This window comes from Bufo gargarizans, chromosome 1 (genome assembly GCF_014858855.1).
Source record: "Bufo gargarizans isolate SCDJY-AF-19 chromosome 1, ASM1485885v1, whole genome shotgun sequence".
NCBI lineage: Eukaryota > Metazoa > Chordata > Amphibia > Anura > Bufonidae > Bufo > Bufo gargarizans.
In genome coordinates this window covers 638,122,547-638,143,337 of record NC_058080.1, presented here as the reverse complement: position 1 = coordinate 638,143,337, position 20,791 = coordinate 638,122,547, and the positions used below count along the sequence as shown (strand labels likewise).

General features: G+C 41.7%; 1 protein-coding gene across 2 annotated transcripts in view; it reads right to left on the bottom strand.

Annotated features, from left to right (window-relative positions):
* MCTP1 (multiple C2 and transmembrane domain containing 1) overlaps nucleotides 1-20,791 on the bottom strand; it is a 1,090,031-nt gene that overhangs the window by 517,209 nt on the left and 552,031 nt on the right. For both annotated transcript variants that reach the window (XM_044276001.1, XM_044276002.1), the window contains exons 7-8: nucleotides 17,426-17,464; nucleotides 153-323 (exon numbers count right to left, since the gene is read on the bottom strand). In XM_044276001.1, the coding sequence (XP_044131936.1) occupies nucleotides 153-323; nucleotides 17,426-17,464 (210 nt within the window). The remainder of the gene's footprint in view (nucleotides 1-152; nucleotides 324-17,425; nucleotides 17,465-20,791) is intronic.

The following is a 20,791-nucleotide window of genomic DNA, read 5'->3' as shown; positions in this document are numbered from 1 at the left end:
AGACCCAGGGACATTGTGCCTCTGTACCTCCTCCATGTACATGGCCCTGTTCTGCACATGAAGACATATGTGTAATATCTATTGTAATATATTATATACATATTGTCAAAAGATAATAATGACTGCAAATAATATTTTTATTTTTATTTTACCTTGCTCTTATATTTCTGATGTCCTAGCCGAAATTTCACATAAGGGTCACTAAGTCCATTTGCATCCATGGCTTTCAGATCCTGTCCCTCAATGAGGGTGATGCTTACTACTCCTCTCCAGAAGTGCGATTTTCGATGTGAGTCTGAAATTCGTAAACTTTGTGTCTGAAACTGTAGAAATACATTTTTTTAAAATTTTTAAAATTAAAAGGATCAGACCCTTTGACATCCATTGTGTATAACATGCAATCAGAACTTTAGTAAGAACATTGTGCATCTCATTTATATACAGAATGATCACAGTACTTTAGGATTATCGAATCTAAGGTACTTAGTGTTAAGCATGTAAACTATACCGCATACAGTATAAGCAGAATAGTATACCCTGCAGGCTCATTGTAGTTTACATGGAGTCTGACTGTAAAGCTGGGGTTTTTGGTTCCTTGCACGGTTCATCCAGAATTAAATTAACCCCTTAAGAACCAGGCTCATTTTCACCTTAAGGACCAGACCATTTTTTGAAAATCTGACCAGTGTCACTTTATATGTAAATAACTTTAAAATGCTTTTACTTATCCAGGCCATACTGAGATTGTTTCTTTTTTCACATGTTGTACTTAATGACACTGGTAAAATGCAGTATATAAAAAAAATTTAATACCAAATTTATCAAACTTCCAAGTTTCAATTTCTCTACTTCTATAATACATAGAAATACCTCCAAAAAAGTTATTCATTTACATTCCTCATATGTCTACTTCATGTTTGTATCATTTTAGTAATGACATTTTATTTTTTGGGGACGTTACAAGGCTTAGAAGTTTAGAAGCAAATCTAGAAATTTTTCTGACATTTTCCAAAACCCACTTTTTAAGGACCAGTTCAGGTCTGAAGTCACTTTGTGAGGCTTACATAATAGAAACCACCCCAAAATGACCCCAGTTTGGAAAATACACCCCTCAAGGTATTCAAAACTGATTTTTACAAACTTTGTAAACCCTTTAGGTGTTCCACAAGAGTTATTGGCAAAGGCAAATGGAGATGAAATTTCAGAATTAAATTTTTTGGGCAAATTTTCCATTTTTTTTCAGTAACAAAGCAAGGGTTAACAGCCAAACAAAACTCAATATTTATTGCCCTAATTCTGTAGTTTATAGAAACACCCCATATATGGTCGTAAACTGCTGTACGGGCACACGGCAGAAGGAAAGGAACACCATATGGTTTCTGGAAGGCAGATTTTGCTGGACTGGTTTATTTACATGTCCCATTTGAAGCCCCCCTGATGCACCCCTAGAGTAGAAACTCAAAAAAAGTGACCCCATTTTGGAAACTACGGGATAAGGTGGCAGTTTAGTTGGGACTATTTTTAGGGTACATATGATTTTTTGTTGCTCCATATTACATTTATGTGAGGCAAGGTTACAAAAAATTGAAATTCAGAAATTTCATCTCCATTTTCCAATAACACTTGTGGAACACCTAAAGGATTAAAAAAGTTTTTTTAAATCAGTTTTGAATACCTTGAGGGGTGTAGTTTCTTAGATGGGGTCACTTTTATGGAGTTTCTACTCTAGGGGTGCATCAGGGGGGCTTCAAATGGGACATGCAGTCCAGCAAAATCTGCGTTCCAAAAACCATATGGCGCTCCTTTCCTTTTGCACCTGCCGTTTGGCCATACAGCATTTTACGACCATATATGGGGTGTTTCTAAAAACTACTGAATCAGGGCACTAAATATAGAGTTTTGTTTGACTGTTAACCCTTGCTTTGTTAATGGAAAACATGGATTAAAATGGAAAATTTGGCACAAAATAGCTGTTTTGGCACCTTTTTTTTTTTTTTTTTACTGTGTTCATTTTAAGGGGTTAGATCATGTGTTATTTTTATAGAGCAGATTCGTACGGACGTGGCATTACCTAATATGTCTACTTTTTAACATTTATTTAGGTTTTACACTATAATATCCTTTTTTAAACAACAAAAAATACATTTTAGTATCTCAATAGTCTGAGAGTCAGTTTTTTTTTAGTTTTTAGCCTATTGTCTTAAGTAGGAGCTCATTTTTTGCAGGATGAGAGGACGGTTTTATTGGCACTATTTTGGGGTGCATATGACTTTTTGATTGCTTGCTATTACACTTTTTGTAAAGTAAGAATTTTTTATTCACCTTGCATCACAAAAAGTGTAATAGCAAGCGATCAAAAAGTGATATGCATGCCAAAATAGTGCCCAAAAAAAAGTCCTCTTATCCCACAAAAAATTAGCTCCTATTTAAGACAATCGGATAAAAAATAAAAATAAAACTGACTCAGAATATGGAGATACTAAAATGTTTTTTTTTTGTTTAAAAAAGGATATTATAGTGTAAAACCTAAATAAATTATAAAAAGTAGACATATTAGGTATTGCCACTTTTGTAAGAATCTGCTCTATATAAATAACACATGATCTAACCCCTCAGATGAAAAAAGCCATTTTTTACACCGTTTGTATTTTATTTTTTGGACTGTGTTCATCTGAGGGGTTAGGTCATGAGAGCCATAGTTTTATACATTTTTTAATTTTTTTCTGGGAGATTGTCATTGGCTAAATAGAATTAAAACTGGGGAAGGGGATTATAAATTTAGTACTCCATGGAAGTGTGGTACTCCCTGTAGCAACCGTCATTGCAGAGGCCCGGATGATCGGGGCACGTGTCACACTGAGTGGTGGTGTCCTTCTGTATTCCCCTCCTGTGACACACTGCACTTTTTTTGGGACCGTCCCTTCTTTCCAGTATGGGGGAACCACACCTGGAAAGTGTTGGCCAGGGACGATCCGGGCGCCTTCAGTTCCCAAGGTACTCCGGCCTGCTCTTTTCCAGTCAGAAAAGATCAGGGCCTTGAGGACTGCGCTCCGGGACAGCACAAAAGAGTTGTACAAGGCAACCTGTACCAAGTAGACCGCAACTTTTTTGTACCATGCCGGGGTTTTTTGCATGGCATTATATGGCTTGAGGACTTGATCAGATAGATCAACTCCTCCCATATACCGATTGTGGTTGACGATACAATTGAGCTTGAGGACCGTTGCCACGGTACCTCGCACAGGGACAGGGGTGATGCCGTTACCGTGAATTGTGGACAGTACAAGGACATCCCTCTTGTCCTTATATCTGACCAGCAACAGGTTTCAACTGGTAAGGGCATGTGTCTCACCCCTGGGGATAAGTACCTGGAGGGGGTGGGTAAGGAGGCCGCATTGATTTTTCCGCACGGTCCCACAAGCAGACGTGGATCTGGCGGCGAGGGACTGGAACAAGGGGATACAAGTATAAAAGTTATCCACGTACAGGTGGTAACCCTTATCTTGCAGTGGGTGCACAAAGTCCCACACAAGTTTCCCGCTAACACCCAGCGTGGGGGGACATTTTGGGGGTTCAATACTGTAATCTCGTCCCTTGTACACACGAAACTTGTAAGTGTTCTCTGAGGTACTCTCACAAAGTTTGTACAGCTTCCCGCCATACCTCGCCCGCTTAGAGGGATCATACTGGCAGAAAATGAGTCTCCCCTTCAAAGCAATGAGAGACTCATCAACAGTGACCTCCCTTCCAGGTACATAGGCCTCCAAAAATTTGGCCCCGAAATGATCGATGACCGGCCTGATTTTGTACAGGCGGTCATAGGCAGGATCACCTTGGGGGGACATGCTGCATTATCTGCATAATGAAGGCATTTCCGGATGGCTTCAAAACGGGAACGTGTCATGGCCATACAGTAGAGTGGGGTCTAATAGAGGATGTCCCCACTCCAGCACAGCCTGACACAGTTTTTTTTTTACTAAACCCATGTGCAGCATGAGGCCCCAAAACGTCCTCATCTCGGCTGCACTGACCGGAGTCCAGCCACCGGACCTAGCCAAAAAGGAGCCCGGGTGTTGAGCAATGAACTGTTGGGCGAACAAGTTTGTTTGCCCCACCATCAGATTCACAAAGTGGTCACTAAAAAAAAAACTAAAATAGTCATATTCAGTGAAGCCCACTGTGGGAATCTAGATTCCTCATTGGCCAACAAAATCAGGAATCAAGGGCTCAAAATCCTCTGGGGTACACCATGCAAGTTCATCGGTAGGGGGCTCAGGTGGACTTATCTGGTGGAACGGAAAACTAGTACGAGACCCTGAGTTGCTTGTACTAGTGTGGGCCACAGGGTCCCTGGCATGGGGGTCCCCTTGCTCCGCCTTGGGGGCTCATCATCATCACTAGATGATGAGGAGGAAGCGGATGACAAGAGGAAAGTGGGGTCATCCTCGTCCTCACTGGGGCTCTCGGAGGCAAGCGTATGCCTCCTCGGCCGAGAACGTCTGGCGGGCCATAGGGGAGTGTGTGTGTGCGTGTGTTTGTGCGTGTGTGGAAAACTTTATTTAAGGTGCGTGTGTGTGGGGGCACGGGTGTTCATGTACTTACCCTAAACCTAACAGATTTTTTTTGAAAAAAATAAATAAAAAGCCCCCAAAAAAGTGAAAAAAATATTATGATTCAAATCATTAGCTGATCAGCGGTGGGGTGGGCGATGCGCTAACAGTGGCCAGACACAGTCAGCTGCAGCACCCCTGAGGGCCTAAACTCTCCCTAATCTCCATGCCTAATCTAAGCTGTCCCTAAACCTAGGTACCTGTGGTGGCTCAGATGGGGGGTGCTGGGCACAGATGAGGGGTGCTGGGTGTGCTGGGCTCCACGAGACTCCTCTCTCCACACTCACAGGACCCCCCTCGGCATTGTCACAGAGTGCCTACTGAATGATTTTGGCAGGCACTCTCTTCCGTATCGGGACATCAGGGCGTACCTGTACGCCCTGTGTCCCCAACAGGTTAAAAAAGGGCATATTGAGGGACATGGCAGTAGATTATTTCCATTTAAGAAGACCGGCAGATTTGTGTAAAGTTTTGGACCTATTTAGTTAGTCATCCTCTGTGGGGTCCAAGGGATGCCCAAATACATTAGTCTATTGGGCAACCAAATGCGTAACAAACAGTGCCAGAATTTAAAGCTCTTCTTCTGTCTCTAATCTCATCCAATGCAAGTAATGGCATATGGTATATATTATTATTATTATTTATTATTAAAGCGCCATTCATTCCATAGCGCTGTACATATGAAAACTATATATATATATATATATATATATATATTGTAACACTGTGTCTGGAAAGGTACTGGAGGGGATGTATATCTCACCCAGAATGCTTAGATGGGCGAGGTAACAGAATCCAGGAAAGCTGGGTTGCTTTAGCAAAGTATAGTTTGCTGAGGCACTTTTCTTTAAAGTGTTTTATTGACTGGATTTTTTTATGGAATGGTGGGTAGGTTGGTAGTGGGTCCTGCTATTCTCTCTCCACTCCAGTACAACTTAGCCTGAGGCAACCCCAGGTGTAGCAACTGGGATCATTACTGGGGGAATAAAATACAGGGCTGAAAAGCTCATTCAGTGTCAGAGCCTGGGAGCTGCAAAACAGCGGGTCCGCAATATGAGGCCACCGGCTGTTTGTGCACCGCATCACAGATGCAGACCCATTCGCTACTATTGCATGCACTACTTTTTTGAGGTGCAGACCGTCACATGAGGATTGAGGACACCATTCAAGTAAATGAGTCATTGCTGTCCCAATTCACAAGTACAGATTCTGACTATATATTATATATATATATATATATATATATATATACAGTATATATATATATATATATACACATATAATACAAAATATACAGTATATACATAATTCTAAATATATACGCATATTTATATATATATATATTTATTGTACAGTATATACACACAATATCCTTGTTATTTTTGATATTACATAATGTGCAAAGAAAAAGAAAAACCTTTATCCTAAAGCAGGGTATGTCACAATAGCGGTAGTTAGGTATGTGTACACAGTTTGGATCTCCTCTCATTATACTGTATTTCTATAGCAAATCCCGCTTTTTATTTCAATCCACTGCAGACAATGATATCTGAACTCTCCTACTCTCGCCAGTTAAATATGAAGACTTGCAGAAGCTCAAATTGTCTTTCACATTATAATCATTTGTCTTCTCGATGTGTTTTGTTTGGGAAGCCTCTATGAAAGAGTGAAATGGTCCAGAGGCAGTCCTCATTAGGAAATGTAAGTTATCTTGAAAGGTCAGTAATGCAGCCTGGTATAACTTGCACCTGGAAATGAGAGTCCTATCAGAAGAAAACTCAAGCTTTTATCAGTGAAAATGTGTTCTCTCTTTGCTAAATGTATTTCTGTAACAATACAAGTGAGAGCAGTCACCCATGTAACAATTCCTCCAATGATCAAAATTGCTTTTCAAACTTTACACTAAACCAATCAAAAGCCTATGGCATACAATACTAAATGCATGCAGAAAGCTTGCCTGCAAAGGTAAACCAAGGTTATTACAACAAATTAGTAAGGGGATAGGGTAGTTTAAAATGAGTTCATTTTAAAGAAGTGAAAAAATGATGCAGTAGGTGATTAAAAAGAGATGACCCTCAGCTGTATCTACAAACCAAGCCAAGTTTACAGAAACCTGTTTTAGTATTTTTTTTTTTAACTTTGGAAGAGATCTAAGGAAGATAGATGTAGGGATAGCATGTACACTCAGGCAGGGACTGGCCCACAGGGGAACAAGTGAATCCCCCGGAGGGTCCCTGAGCAAGGTGGTCCCCTAGTCCCCAAATGTGACACTAGTGTGACAGCACTAGATAAGGATAGGCAGGGTACAGCATCTCAACAAGCCTATGCTGATAGAAAAAACTGGGTAGCTAGATATTAAAGATGCATTCGGGTGGTGGAGATGACTTCTAGGCAAGGAGTCAGGCTTGCTTCTATCTTCTTTCTCAAAATAATTATCCTACAGCATCTTGCTGCTGCTGCCGCCGCCATGTGTTATTAGTATTTGCTTGTAACTTTACAGTGGGCCCCCAGAATTAATTTTACTGGTGTGCCCTCAACACCCCAGTCTGATGCGGTGCACAAAAGGGTGAATTTTGACATTTCAGGGGTCCCAAGAAAACTTATGTTTGCAGGCCCCATGGCACCGCTAAGCTACACCCTTGTTTCACAGCTAGTCACGGCTGCTGTTGGCTTGCTAAGCGCCACTCTCAGCTTAGCAGATCTGGGGCACTTCCACTACTATTCTACAGCTGGGAAGGGCCTCACCTCACAGGCAGTTTTTTTGCCTTTTAAGTCCTTTTTTACAGCCAACCACTAGTGGCCAGCAAGACCTCTGATCTTTGGGGTCCCAAGAATTTGCTTAGTTTGTGTCATGGTAAACTCCCCCAGGCATGTGAACAGAAAAAATGGTTTGCATAGAATATGCCATCACTTACTGGTTGGTGGGGGTGCAACTGCCAGGACCACCACTGATCCTGAGAATGAAGGGGCTGCAGCAGCGCTCACACCCACCCATTGAGCAATCTACCTGTAGTACCTTGTATGGCCAGTGAGCGGGAACACGACTGTGCAGATAATTCTTTTGTAAAGGCCATGGCACATAGAAAGCGAAAAACCCTTTTTATTCTCAGGATAGGTGAGAGTACAGGCATCACTTTCTTTGATAGGAATAACCCCTTAACAGTCCTATAAAATGACTTTTCATAATTCTTGCTATTGCCAAAACTCACAAGGGGGTTTCTTTCTGGAAGACTTGTCTAATCCCAACCATTAGATTGGGAGAAGCGCTATCAATCACAGTGGCCATCTCTACGGTTTCTGCAAAGCCATTGCAATCATTGCTCCGCACCTTTACATTAGATTGTAACAAGATCTGCTGAGCAACTACAATATAACCTCCTGCGTTAGAGCAGGAAAGGACAATCCCAATGAAAATAAATCTTCTGTAATAGTCATGATAAAATCTGTGCTCATGATCCACCACTGATTTCCAGAATGAAAGGCTTCTACAGAGAGCCTAAAGGGATGGCAACGCTCAGAATAAAAACTCTTAGGCTGGGTTCACATCACGTTTTTGTCTTATGTTTAATGGATACCAAAAATACATACGGTAAACGGATGCCTCAGACTGATGCCATACAGTGGCATCTGTCACTATAGAATTCCATTGTAAAAAAACAAAACATATACGTTAACGAATGCAAAAGCTTAGTGTACTACATTTTTGTATTCCTCTTTTTCCCCAACGTTTACTTTAAATGTAGGGCAAAAACGTAATGTGTACCCAGCCTATTAATGCTATGATGTAGTAAAATAAGTAATATCTTACCGCTTCCCTCGCTGGCCTACATTTTCAGTGCTTCCTGGGTCCCCCAATAGTGGGTCTACTTTCTAGTCCCTGTGGACACAGACATGAGACCACTTATCTGCAGTAGTCAACCATTGCAAGCCTGTGATTGGATGAATAGTCATATCAACTGGAACCAGGGAGTACAAGGCCCGGGGGGAGACCCGTGAAGCATAGAAACAGGAGTGTGAGGGAATCGGTAGGGTAATACTTGCCATAATATTTCAAAGCCTGAGCGTTTCTTTAAAAAAAATTGGCTGGACAACCCCGCTCAACCCTTTTGTCCCATCTCACGGATTTCTATCACTGAAAATATGACACAAAATATAAATCAAGGACCCATTCAAATCAATCACAGTTCTGACATATTGGAAGCATACATATTCCAAGCCACTCAAAGAACAAATCTTATAAGAAAGATGTTTTGCCCCTCACTACATCATGTTTGCACCTGACACCCGCTACAGGATTGTGTAAGCCTCGCACTGCCATAACCGCTCTATTCATACCGCTGCACATATTTACTGGTAAAATAATGCTGTACATTATACTAATGTCTTAGCATCTACTAAGACCTGGATTATTAAGTGCATAAAATATGTTATACCCAAAACATTAACTTTCAGAAATGATCACATTCAGGCTTCGTCTAGCATGGCAGGAAGATATATGGTTTCAGAATTGTAACACATTTGTTACAGACATTCTCTACCGACTAAACCAGAGCAGAACAGCAATTACTTCTCTACTGTCCAGAAGCCTGCTATTTATCCCTCTCATTTCAGCAGTAAATACTGTCTCACATTATCATAGTGTCATGAGAAACTGGTTCTACATAGATACAGGCCATTAGAGGTATCAACGCCTGGGCAAAATGAGAAAAGACAACTCAGCCTCAGTTCTTTGTGGTCTCGGAATTAACTCTCCTGCAGCAATATAATCCCATAATGATCACAACAAAATCACTTTGTTAAGCCGTCTTTACCTAGGAATACTATATTACTTGCTCTGCTGCTGTGTCTCTTTTCTTTATGATACCCATTTTAAGTATAAATACTCTCATCATTTTAAGACAAGAGGGCAAGGAAAGGATGATTGTATGCATGCAGCAGCAGCTCAAGTTTCCCTTGTCATAGTTGATACTGTACTTATCAAGTGCCTCTTGTGAAGGATTAGTTTATTCTGCTAGGAGCCTCCTATTCTTATATTTTAAAAAGTGACTATTAGGCTCTGACTAACTAGACGTCTCTGTGCATCATGTAAAAGCGCATCTTTCTGCTATAGGTTTGGTAGGTGTGCAGCAGCACATATACAGTATTTTTTGTGGCCCCCAGCCCCACCACTCACCCTGATGGGCCACAGCCACTGCACCGAGCCTCAGCCAGCAAGATGATGTCACTGCACATGTCTGCACCAAGTCGAAGGCGGTGTGTTGACTTCAACATAACTGTCTGAGCCCCCAAGCTGGTGACTCAGGCCACTGGCCAGAAGAGGTCTGCAGCAGGGGGTCAGATATTATTATTATTATTATTTTTTTCCAAAATGACATTGGGGAAGCTGGTACTGGGGGGGGGGGGGGGGGGAGGGGGGCAATATGTGAGGAAAACATTATAACTACAGGTGGGCTGTATAAGTACTGGGGTAACTACAGGGGCACTAAAGGAGAATTATACCTACCAGGCCACTATGTAGGCTTATAACTATAGAGGGACCACAATAAATACTGAGCACATAACAGGGGCTACTATAGGTACTGGGGCACTACAAGGGGGCCACTATAAGTACTGATGGTACTAAAGGGGTGCACTATAATACGGGAGGCACTACAGGCGACATTATGTCTGCTGGGGGCACTACAGGGAGGCATTATACCTATTGGTGGTGCTACAGGCATTTTTATACTTACTGGAGAACTACAGAGGACATTATTCTTACTGAGGGTACTACAAGGGCATTATAACAACTGGGGACACTATAAAGGGCATTATACCTACTGTGGGTACTACCGGGGGCATTATAACCACTAAAGTCTTTATGTGGGGGCATTATAACTACTGGTGAATTACAGTTAGTGACTCGAATAAGCAAATTAGCGGCTCACCTGAGGGACCCCTATGAACTAGGTGCACTCCTCTAGAATCACCCAGATCCAGAAGACAAAATAGAAAATCGTATTTGAGGGGCACTCAAGTATCTGGGAGCTCTGGGCAACAAAATATATCAAAGTCAATATTTAATGTACACCAATTTGGGTGTCTGAGACAAATAAAATGTAATATAAAATACAGTGTAATAGAAGCAAATGACACAAAATAGCACAAAAAAAGCGACAGAAATGAATAAAGTCCGCTAATAAAACTTCATATGAAAAACCGCTGGAAGTTGTTCTATGGTAGGAACAATAGCCGACATATAATGCACCTAATTGTGGTATCCGAAATATATAGGTTGCTGTAAAATGTCCCAATGGAGCCAGCAAATATGCAGTATTGCCACCTGTTGAAGAGACTCTACTTAAAATATCCCGTATGCAAGTGGATCTCTAGCGAATAGATATGTCCATCTCCTTATGAATAAATATCTCCAATCAAACAATACTATAAATAGTGGATGTCATACATTACCACTACGCTTGTGAAAACTTGCCGGATATCTTCTTTCCCCGCCGCTCAGACCAACTACGGCGTCCCACGTGACCTGGCGGCGTCTCACGTGACTAAGATGTATCCACATGATCAGCGTGAGCTGTGCTAAGGGGAGTATAGTATATTCGGCTGTGCGTTCCACTTGGGATTTGCGGACAAAGCTTCTGTAAATTTCTAGATGGAGATATTCCAGTTTGGCTTACATAAATAGCAGCTTGAGAAAATGTCCATTTATATAAAGTGCTTGCTGGGCCACTCCGACCATACACCATAATATCTACTGAAGGCACTAAACAGGGCATTATAATTACTGGGGGCTCTACAAGGGGGTATTATAACTGTTAGGAGCCCTACAGAGCGGCATTATGAAGGAGCCATATTACTACTGGGAACACTTTAGGGGCCTTTTTACTCCTGGTTACACTTTAGGGGGCCTTATTACTACTTGGGGGACTTTAGGGAGTTTTATCACTACTGGGGGCACTATGGGACATTATGACTACTGGGGGTTCTAAGGGAGCATTATTGGGTGCAATATAGAGGGCATTACTACTAATAGAGGCACTTCTGAGGAGCATTATCACTGTAGGGGGCACTATTACTAACGAGGGCACTTTGGGAGTGAATTATTACTATTGGTGGTACTTTTGTGAGTACTTTGGGAAATATCTGCACTGTTACTTCTTCAGTATAGTATTTGGGGGAATGGGAAACACAGTGGGTACATTATTGGGGGTAGCAGCAGAATAACACTTTTGCGGCATCAGAAGGAGGATGATCAAAAAGAGAGGAATCTAAGGTGTCTGTGTGACAAACTTTGCAGAGTTGAGACGTGGCTGAAAGAAGTGATCATGTGCTATCTGGGTCAAATGGAGAAGATGAGGAAAGTGAATATCTACATTAAAAAAAATGTCACTGGATGTAAGAGTTATGTGGTGCTGTATTCTCCTGTCCAAACATGCCTTTAGCTTTGTGGCTTGGAGCTTAGCCCCCGAATGTTCCCAATTTATTACGCAAGTCACCTTTGGTTTCTTTTACGAAAATGCCTAATCTAGGCCTCAAGATAGCTCCTTCTATCAAACAACAAAAAAGTTAAAAAAACTTCTATGTTCCAAAGTTGGACAAGCATGAATGGTTTCTTTAGGTGTGGTAGGTGCTCTGGCTGCAAAACACAGTATTTCCTAGAAGAACGTTAGAAGTGTCATCCACACAGAATTTATTTTCCTGGAAGATTAGGGACAGTCTATCCTGCAACTCCTCCAGTGTCATCTACATCATCCAGTGCCCTTGTCAGAAGCAATATATTGGATGTACTAAACGACCATTAAAAACAAAAATATCTGAGCACATGACTGAAATTAAGAATGGGTTCAAAAAACATTCTCTGTAGAGACATTTTAGGGAGGTCCACAGCAAAGATCCCACTAAATTGACATTTGCGGCACTAGAGAAGGTAGATCGACACTGGAGGTGTGGCGATCACATTCACAGAATGTCTAGGATTGAGTCTAGACGAATTTATGAATTTGATAGTTTACTTCCAGCAGGCCTCAATGCCGAATTAGAGATCTTTGTTTTTTTGTGGGTGGAAGATAGGTGCCCGTCTCCGTCGGGAGATCGCAGATCTGGTATCCTATTGGCACTGCGATGTCCCTTTGGAGACGGGCCCCCATTCTAATACATCGAGGAAGATATCTTTAAAGCATCCCACAAGCTGATAGCCACTTAATGGAGTTCCCAGAGATGCTTAGCACTTGTTGGCCCTTTTGCCTTCACTCTGCGGTTCAGCTCACCCCAAACCATCTCGATTGGGTTTAAGTCCGGTGACTGTGGAGGCCAGGTCATCTGGCGCAGCACCCTATCACTCTCCTTCATGGTCAAATAGCCCTTACACAGCCTAAAGGTGTGTTTGGGGTCATTGTCCTGTTAAAAAATAAATGATGGTCCAACTAAACGCAAACCGGATGGAATAGCATGCGGCTGCAAGATGCTGTGGTAGCCATGCTGGTTCAGTATGCCTTCAATTTTGAAAAAATTCCCAACAGTGTCACCAGCAAAGCACCCCCCACACCATCACACCTCCTCCTCCATGCTTCACGGTGGGAACCAGGCATGTAGAGTCCATCCGTTCACCCTTTCTGCATCGCACAAAGACACAGTGGCTGGAACCAAAGATCTCAAATTTGGACTCATCAGACCAAAGCACAAATTTCCACTGGTCTAATGTCCATTCCTTGTGTTCTTTAGCCCAAACAAGTCTCTTCTGCTTGTTGCCTGTCCTTAGCAGTGGTTTCCTAGCAGATATTCTACCATGAAGGCCTGATTCACACAGTCTCCTCTTAACAGTTGTTCTAGAGATGTGTCTGCTGCTAGATCTCTGTGTGGCATTGACCTGATCTCTAATCTGAGCTGCTGTTAACATGCGATTTCTGAGGCTGGTGACTCGGATGAACTTATCCTCCGTAGCAGAGGTGACTCTTGGTCTTCCTTTCCTGGGGCGGTCCACATGTGAGCCAGTTTCTTTGTAGTGCTTGATGGTTTTTGTGACTGCACTTGGGGACACTTTTAAAGTTTTCCCAACTTATCGGACTGACTGACCTTCATTAATGATGGCCACTCGTTTTTCTTTAATTAGCTGTTTTTTTCTTGCCATAATACAAATTCTAACAGTCTATTCAGTAGGACTATCAGCTGTGTATCCACCTGACTTCTCCACAACACAACTGATGGTCCCAAACGCATTTATAAGGCATGAAATCCCACTTATTAAACCTGACAGGGCACACCTGTGAAGTGAAAACCATTTCAGGTGACTACCTCTTGAAGCTCATCAAGAGAATGCCAAGAGTGTGCAAAGCAGTAATCAAAGCAAAAGGTGGCTACTTTGAAGAACCTAGAATATGACATATTTTTAGTTGTTTCCCATTTTTTGTTATGTATATAATTCCACATGTGTTAATTCATAGTTTTGATGCCTTCAGTGTGAATCTACAATTTCCATAGTCATGAAAATAAAGAAAACTCTTTGAATGAGAAGGTGTGTCCAAACTTTTGGTCTGTACTGTATGTATATATATATATATATATATATATATATGTTGTTGTTCTATTTCCTCATTTTTATCTATTTTTTGGAAACTCCTGAGGTATAGAAATGAATTTTAAATTTTTGGGATATGGAAATGAATTATAATCAGCAGCTTTGGCCATAAAAACGCATCTCCGAAAAAAAACGCATCAAAAACGCATTTAAATCGCAATGGATCGAATTTGTAATTTTTTTCGAGATCCGCTGTTCCAGGATTTACCTACTACGAATTAGAATATAAATAATGGGGTCTAAGCATATGGAGTAAAACGACTGAGGAAGAGGTCAGCAAGACCTTGAAACGCGTCTGGTGCTGCATACTGATGCTTTCGAAGACTCCAGAATTACATTAAGCATGGTCATGCGATAAAAACTTTATGAACTAATTCATCGGTCTGTGAGACGATTTTCCAGCCATATCACAGTAAACATCGCGAGAAAAGGTAAGGCCCGTGACTTTGCATCCAGGTTCCCGCGAGAACCACACACGGAGCCACATACAAAGGATATCGAACAGACACATGAGATTCGGACCCCACTCTACTCTATCGATTTGCTCAAAGAGCGCACACAAGAGCGCACACCAGCCAGTGTAAAGACCATCCATTATTAGGTGGGGTGAGTGCTCAGTGAGCAAGTTTCCATTATCCTCATGGTATATTTTTAGTGCGGTTACAAACCCTCTTATCTTGATAATTTGATATAGACTGCAGGCAAGATACAACCGCTACATTAGAGTGTTTGCTAGCAGCTGTATATAGGCTGGCCCATTAATCCTGGAAAATCCAGCGGCAACATTGTCATATAATATCTGATGTGTTTGTAAAGGACACCATTTGGAACAACCATTTTCTTTCCTGTAGGAACTTTTTCCCTGCACAATCAACATTCCTCCAAAGTGACCATTTTTCACCTATTTTATTTTCATTTTTATTGTTGTATTTTTATGCATTTTAATGTTGTAATGAAGTGTTAATGCACCTATTAAATTTCTGTTTTCCACGTCATCAATGATGTTTTGAGTGGCCATGCAGGTCAATTGTATTTTTTTTTTCAGTTGTAGTCCACTGCCTAGCCTGTAAATTAGACTGTTCTGTCCTGGAGCCCCTGTTAGTATCCTGGTGCCTGTCTTGAATTGCAACCCTCATAGCTATGTCAGCAAGGAACACATGATCACGCAGTGGCAGGCAGCAGCAAGATAAATGATGAGGGGGGTCCCTGCAGCGACAGAGGAAGGTGGGCCCCTGGGGAAAGATGATACTGGTTGGTCTGCCTCTGTGAGCAGAAGTCATCTTAACCTCCCGATGTGTCAATAATAACAATCTGCTAAATAATCTACTCAGTTTTTTGTATGGACTATTGGCTGATTAAGATGCTGAATGTTGCCTATCTGTATGTAGTGTAGTCAGTGAACCGTGACATGTGCCACCTGGGCTGCATTGGACTGGCAGACCAGAGTACCAGAAGATACTCTGGTGGGCCAGGCTCTTATGCCATAGTGGGTCCCAAAGGTCCAAGAGAAAAAAAAGAAACATTTGGAACTGCCGTTGGAGACAATACCTTGCCACCCGGATCTATTTCTTTGAATCAAAGTCTAATAGACTTTATTGATTTAGGGATTGGGCCCCAAGAATAATTTTCTCTGGTGGGCCCAAGGAACCCCAGTCCGACCCTGCACCTGTGCAGGGGGTAGGGACTAGGGGCCCACACTGACTTTGGCCTATTCAGCTGCTCCCTGCTTGCTAGTATAAACCTTGTGGTCTCAAATGTATCATTGTACAATATTACCTGTAATAAGTTTGTTGCAGCAAATAATAATACATTAGTTTTACTTATAATACATGCAAGCCACTAATCTATGTACGTTACACACAATGCACAGTTCTGCATGACACAAGTCGTGGAGGCCATTCACCTCTGCATCTGACACATGCACAATGCCCAGATGAAGTTGGGACCAGTGCACCTCGCTTTACCACACATGCACCAGATGTGGCTTAAGGGTATGTACCCAAGGTGAAGGGCCATCACTCAAGATAGGAGTGCGATCGGCCTGCAAGACTTCTCTATCCACATGACTTTATACCAGCAGCTCTGGAATCCAGGTCTTTGTTTTCTTCAAGATGCTAAATGTGACGTGAATATTTGGTGGAGATGTGGGGCCTAATTTGTAAAGTCAGGCTCCATTTAACTAAACCAGGCATCCTCAAACTGCGGCCATCCAGCTTTTGCAAAACTACAACTCCCAGCATGCCCGAACAGCCTACAGGTATCAGCCTACTGAAGGGCATTGTGGGAGTTGTAGTTTTACAACTGGAGGGCCGCAGTTTGAGGATGTCTGAACTAAACAATAAGGTTTCCATATATACACAACCTTTTCTATGTTTCCTTTTGTCAGTGGCAACTTAGTGGTACAATGTGAATGAACTTAAAGGGGCTGTCTCATACACCACAGAAGGCACTTACTAATGTATTGTGATTATCCATATTGCCTCCTTTGCTGGCTCAATTCATTTTTCCACCGAATTATACACTGCTCATTTCCAGGGCCATGGCCACTGCTCCAGCGCAGATACGAGGTGCCTGAGACAGGAGCAGCTGTGCGTGCGTACCTCTGTGAGCTCCCACGGTTCTGGTCACCAGGGAGGACTGTGCTTTTTCTTATATTGTGCAAGCACGACTACTGCTGCTGGAGTACAGGGTGGACGTAACCTCTGGAAACGAGCATAGCATAATTAGATTGAAAAATTAAATATGGACAATGAGAATACATTAGTAAGTGCCTTGTATTAACTTTCTCTAAATGATAAACCCATTTGCTGTTGAGAAAACCTCTTTAAAAGGGAATCTGTCACCAGTTTTCTGCTGCTAGGTTCTAACAGCTTCAGCACATGCCAATCAGTCCTGATATTCGTGATCTCCCGCCTCTCCCCACCCCCTGCCTCTGATTGACAGGTTTTTTCCAACTGAATCAGCAGCAGGTGGGCGGGGAGAGCCAGGGCTCATGAATATTCAGGACTCATTATTCTGCACTGGAGCTGTTCAATACAAGATTTTGGAAAAACAGCTGGGTCAATTAAAGAAAGTGACTCAGCATTTTGCTAAAGGATACTGTCACTAGATTATAAGACCATAAAAAAGGTGAAGGTAAAGTAGTTCTGAAAATTTTCCATAAACGTCCATTATACTTCAGCATACAATCTTTTAACCAACCACTGGCAATGTTGAAAGTAACTACTCAGCTACCACAAATTACCTTACTTGATCTTTTCCAATTCTTCTTTGTAATCGTGTTCTGCAAACAAAATATATTGTAGTAATGATATTTCCATTGACCACCTAAACGGCCAGAGGGATCTTCATTCCTTGTTAAGGCCTATTCAGTGCAACGTATTCAGGGCAGTTAAAGCAACAAATGCCTTATATTGTGTGAGAAAAGGCCAAAATGGTGCAATGAATGATATGTGGGTGATCTATATTACACTATTTAACAGAATTATCGTATATATATATATATATATATATATATATAATTGAGAGAACAGGACTGCACTCCAAGTTGTGATGAAAACAAAGTAGTTTTATTCACCCATGTTATGGCATATCTAAGATATGCCATAACATGGGTGAATAAAACTACTTTGTTTTCATCACAACTTGGAGTGCAGTCCTGTTCTCTCGATTATATTATTGGGGATTGCCGTTGCCCCCTCTTGGATTTTGCACCCACTCTTCAGGCTGGTGCTCCCGCTGGACTTTCTTTTTCTATATATATATATTTATTTATTTACAGGGGAGGTAAAAATATATAACAAATAAAAAGAATAATGTTTATTCATTTTTTTCTAGCGTCAGATAACAGTGGAATAATATTTAAAGAAATATTGTGACAGTTTTGGGGTTTTTTTTTAGTTTTTTTTTTTAGTTTTTTATACCCTAAATCCCCTGAAGTTTGGTTATTATTTAGCCATCTGCCATTCTGCTGCACTCACACAGCCTGCAGGCTCTTCCACTCGGGGTCCCAACTGGATATATTCCTAGTCTTCCTGTTCAGCTCTATAATAGTAAATGCAGCTGAACTGGAACATTACTGTGCCGCAACAAATGGGTAAGTATTAACCAACCAAACCAACAAACAAGTCTTCTACAGGTCAGATGAAATGGACTATTTTATAAAAAGCCCAGAGAACCACTTTAAAGGGGATATGTCAGCTCCAAAGCATCCCTCAAACTGGAGTAAACAGTGTATAGTGTAAGTGACGCAGAGTCCGACTATGTCATTTTATCTTCATACTCACTTGCATTCTGACGCTGTGTTCCCACAAACCAGCAGTAAAATGATTGAGAGGACTCCCGAGCTCATGCAAATAATGGAGAGGACTGAGAGAGGAGTCCACGCAATGCATATTACGTCTGGTATGTGGGAGCACACTCTCAGACTGCAAGTGAGTATGAAGATAAAAATTACATAATCGCACTCAGAACCAATTACACTATACACCGCTTACACCGTTTACTCTAGTTTGGAGCTGACAGATTCCCTTTAATAAGATACGTTATATAATAAAATCATAAAAAAACTAAGAAATAAAATAAAAAGAATATTACAGTTGTGATCAGAGTGTTAATTGTGTAGTATCCACCAAATATAAAAATGATGGTTTATGCTCATGACGTAATCCACTTTGCATTTATGAACTAGAGTAACAGTTACTTTTACGTTTTTAATTATCCCAATGGGAATTTAAAACTTGAAATTTTAGTAGCAGGAATTGTTACATAAACTCTGAAAATTATACTCATTATTAAATAGTAAACATTTTCAGTGACTATTCTGAAAATAGAATATGAATTTATTTTATGAACACAGTTGGATGCCATACGTCAAGTCAGCATTAGGTGTCATAACTGTCTCCTCTTCTACTGTATATGACATAGGAATGCTGTGCAAACGGAGCAGCAAACCACAGTCACCCTGAATATGTCCTTATAGACCAGCACTTGGCGAGACCCTCTGGCTGAATGGACATAACTGTCATGCAAGGATGTACACAGAAAGCAACCACATTAGATGCATGATACAGTCAGCAAACACAATTGTACGAGAAACAATTCATGCACTTGCTCTGTAGGTGGCTATACCATTTGAAGGCTCAAACCTGATCTCAAAGTGGTGACTAAAAATAAGACTAAGGTTACCAAAAAGTTTTTTTTATAGAAATTATCTGAAAATATTTTTTACAGCAAACTTATGTTTTTGTTATGACATAAGCTACCCGATTACTCCTTTTATCTACTCACAAGCCTACATTTGCAGTACCCCAGAGTAGGGGGTATCTGTGAATTGTTCGTTATTTAATGTATTGTGTTGTTATGTAATGTGTACCCAGCATAGCCATGTATGGATGGCACAGCCAGGAAAAACAATCGTGGCTCAGCCCTGTAGACTGCTAGGTGGTGGCTGGCATTCTGCACACCGCCTTTCACCCATACAAACACTTAACATTACGGGCATCCCAACCACCATCAGGCAGGAGCTCCAGGGTGGGCACTTTCACTGCACGGTCCTAGGGAGCAAAGGTGTGAGGAAAGCCACTGTGATTGATTGTAACAGCCAGAACCACTACCACTCCTATCCTCTGCCCCAGCTCTTCCTGGGCTTGCTGCACATTGTACTATCTTTTTTTTACTTAAAGATACTTTAATGTATGCCAGTGATAAATCCACTGCTATACAAAAGCCAATTCAAGCAAGACTTTTGATCAACTCATTAAGAATGATTATTTCTCATTGCATTTTTACTCTGAGCATCCTATTCTTCTGGATGTAAGAAATACAACAGAAATTATACCTCTCTATAGCATGTTTCAGTGGGGTACCGTCAATAGCGGCAGACCCCACAACTGCTACGGGGCCCGTGGCAGGAGGGGGCCAGACAATGTCTGCAGTATGGCTGGTCTTCTATCCGGGGCCCCCCTCCCCTCTTCTCTTAGATATATTGTGTGCACCGGACAGTCTGCAGGCAGGTGAGCATGCCACTTATTCTCCTCTGCCTGATGGGCGCTGCACTGGCCAATCAGCTGTTAGCAGTGCTACGCTCCTGCTGCTGATTGGCTAGTGCATCACCGAAGCAGGAGAAAGAAGTGAGCGCGCGGGACGTGCTCACTGTCTGCTCAGTCAGCCACCATACTGCAGCCCCCAGCGTCACCTTCAACTGGCTAGTTCATGACCGGGGGGGGGGGGGGCACCAGAGTTCATTTGGGTGGGAGTGGGAGACACACTGTCCCCCTATATAAGCATCAACAGCAAGCAGCGTTCATGGCACCACCCCCCCCCCCCCCCCATGAACGCTGCTTGCTGCTGATGCATATGATAGAGAGAACAGTGTGCCCAAGGACTCCCCTATAATATAATATATATTATATATACTGTATATATATATTTACTGTGCGCGTGTATATATATATATATATATATATATATATAAAAAACTTAAATTGTACTTTATATTTGTGCGGGGAGGGAGGGGCCCAATACTGAGTTTTTCTATGGGGCTCCATCATTTCTATGTATTCCCCTGGCGTGTTTCCTTTTTTACAGAAACCAGAAGCACTTAAAAGTA